Below are 2,175 nucleotides of genomic sequence, written 5' to 3'. Positions count from 1 at the left end.
CGCCCTCCACCACGCCGACTGCCACCTCGACCACGGCCGCCGCTACCACCCAGCGACTGTCCGGCCTGGCCGCTGTTTTGCCTGGTGTTCTGGCCGGACCCACGTCCGGAGTTATGACGCCCGGAGCCGCGACCCTTTTGGCCGCCTTTTTGCGCCGTGAAAGCAGCCGACAAGCCATCGCTGGGACCACCACGCATCAAGAATTCCTCCGCGCCCAAGATATCTGCAAGCTCTTGGAGCATAACTGGCTAGCCGCGCACGTTGAGAAACAACGCGAGACTCCTGAACTCTGGCCGTAACCCCCGAAGAACGTAAAGATTTTGTTCTTCAAGTGTCATAGGTTGGTCGGCGAGAGTGAGTTCCTCGATCAAAACCCTTGCCTTGCCGATGTAGTTAGCCACAGACATATCTCCTTGATAGAGAGTTTGCAATTGGCCGAGCAGATTTAGACCACGAGAACGAGAGGATGAAGCCAGTGCACCAACCACAGCGGTCCAAACGACATGGCTAGTGCGGTGATCGATCACGAGAGGCATGACTTCGTCGGAGAAGGACGACATCAACATAGATAATAAAGCTTGATCTTGTCGAACCCACGCACGGTGTGCCGGATTGGGTGTTGTCGCCGAATCGTTGCCGTTAACGGGGAGGGTGGCCGATGGACATGGATTTGTACCATGAACAAATCCAAGAAGATCATGACCATTAAGAAACGAAACAACCTGAGCTCTCCAGAATAGGTAGTTCTTGTAGGTCAACTTGATGCTGATGAAGTGGTGAGCGGTGGACAAAGAATTAACAACCGATGTAGCGAAAGAGAGAGGAACATTAAAGACGGTCCGTTCAGAGAAATTAACAGATTCGTCAGCCACTGGAAATAAACCATAGCTTAGATGATACCAGATGAGAACTGATAGAGTTGTATTCAATAATAATCATACAATGTACAGATTACATGTATATATAAGAAGGAAGTCCCTGTGAGACTGGGATAGATAATTATAATCAAACTCAAATACATAGAGTCCTAATAAATCGACCGCGGAAAAAAAGAAAAAAATGAAAACTCAAATGAAAACACCATATTCGCATAGTCTATCAAAATAAAATAAAGCCAATTTCACAACAACACTAACAAACTGAGAGATCGATTTGTGCTCAACAATGTTCTTGAAGTCATTGTAAGATTTCTTCTCCAAACGAGTTGTGGGGTATGATTTATTGGCTGATTACATTGAAGATTTAGGGCATTTGTGGATATGGGGGGAAAGGATTTAGGGCTTTTTGTGGACATGGAGTGTTTTGCTTAAAAGGAGAAAAAGAGGAAATAGGTTTTATTACGTAGTAGTATTTTCACCCGTGGATTGCACGAAATAGATTTGTTGTAATATATTAAGAATATTTGGATTGATATATAATTATTTAAATTAGAACATTAAATATTATATAGTACAATTGAAGGTATGTTTTGGATGGTTTATGTGTTTTTATGTTATCATTGCTTGAATTCGAGCAAATATTTGCTCGAATTAATAGCTAATGTGTAGATGTACGCATGATGTGCTGTAACTTTGGAGATTTTATTCATCATTGTTTAGTATTTTTATAAATTAGGCAAATGTGCTCGTTCTCTAGCAACTCAATTATAAGAATGAATTGATATCCTAATTCATTTGTATGGAAAATATATTTTTTTGTCTAAATATATAGAAATTTTGTCATTTAAAAAAACATAATATATATCACAAATTATATTTACACATTATTGAAACCTCTTTGTAGACAACATTGGTAGTAGCAACACAATCTTGTCCATCTTCGTCTATAGCTAACACCTTCAGTCCATCAGGATGGGTGACTCGGGTGAAAAAATATAATGGTAGAATATCAATCAATTAGTGATCCTTTTATATTTTCAGGCAATTGGTAATATCAGATTCAGTTTTAGCCAATTATTATTATTTTTTATTTTTAATCAATTAGTCAGTTAGAATATTAGATTTAGTGATATTTTTACCTAATATTCGTTCCATATTTAATTGATGATTTAGAATATTTTTATTGAAATATTTCTGTTATATTTTTAATTTACCTTTACTATTGTTTAAAATATGCATTTACTATTGGTGATGTAGAATATTATTATTGAAATATTTTCGTCCAATTTTTAATTTC

The 2,175-nt window shown here is 38.1% G+C and overlaps 1 protein-coding gene across 1 annotated transcript in view; it reads right to left on the bottom strand.

Moving 5' to 3' along the window:
* Positions 1-248: 248 nt before the first annotated feature.
* Positions 249-2,175, bottom strand: part of LOC109168253 — a 5,612-nt gene continuing 3,685 nt past the window's right edge. Inside the window, exon 2 of the mRNA XM_019317287.1 lies at positions 249-871. Coding sequence (XP_019172832.1) covers positions 249-871 — 623 coding nt within the window. The remainder of the gene's footprint in view (positions 872-2,175) is intronic.

Source organism: Ipomoea nil, unplaced genomic scaffold (genome assembly GCF_001879475.1).
Source record: "Ipomoea nil cultivar Tokyo-kokei standard unplaced genomic scaffold, Asagao_1.1 scaffold3195, whole genome shotgun sequence".
NCBI classification, from domain to species: Eukaryota; Viridiplantae; Streptophyta; class Magnoliopsida; order Solanales; family Convolvulaceae; genus Ipomoea; species Ipomoea nil.
Note: the sequence above shows the minus strand (reverse complement) of the source record. Positions and strands in the feature narration are given on the sequence as shown.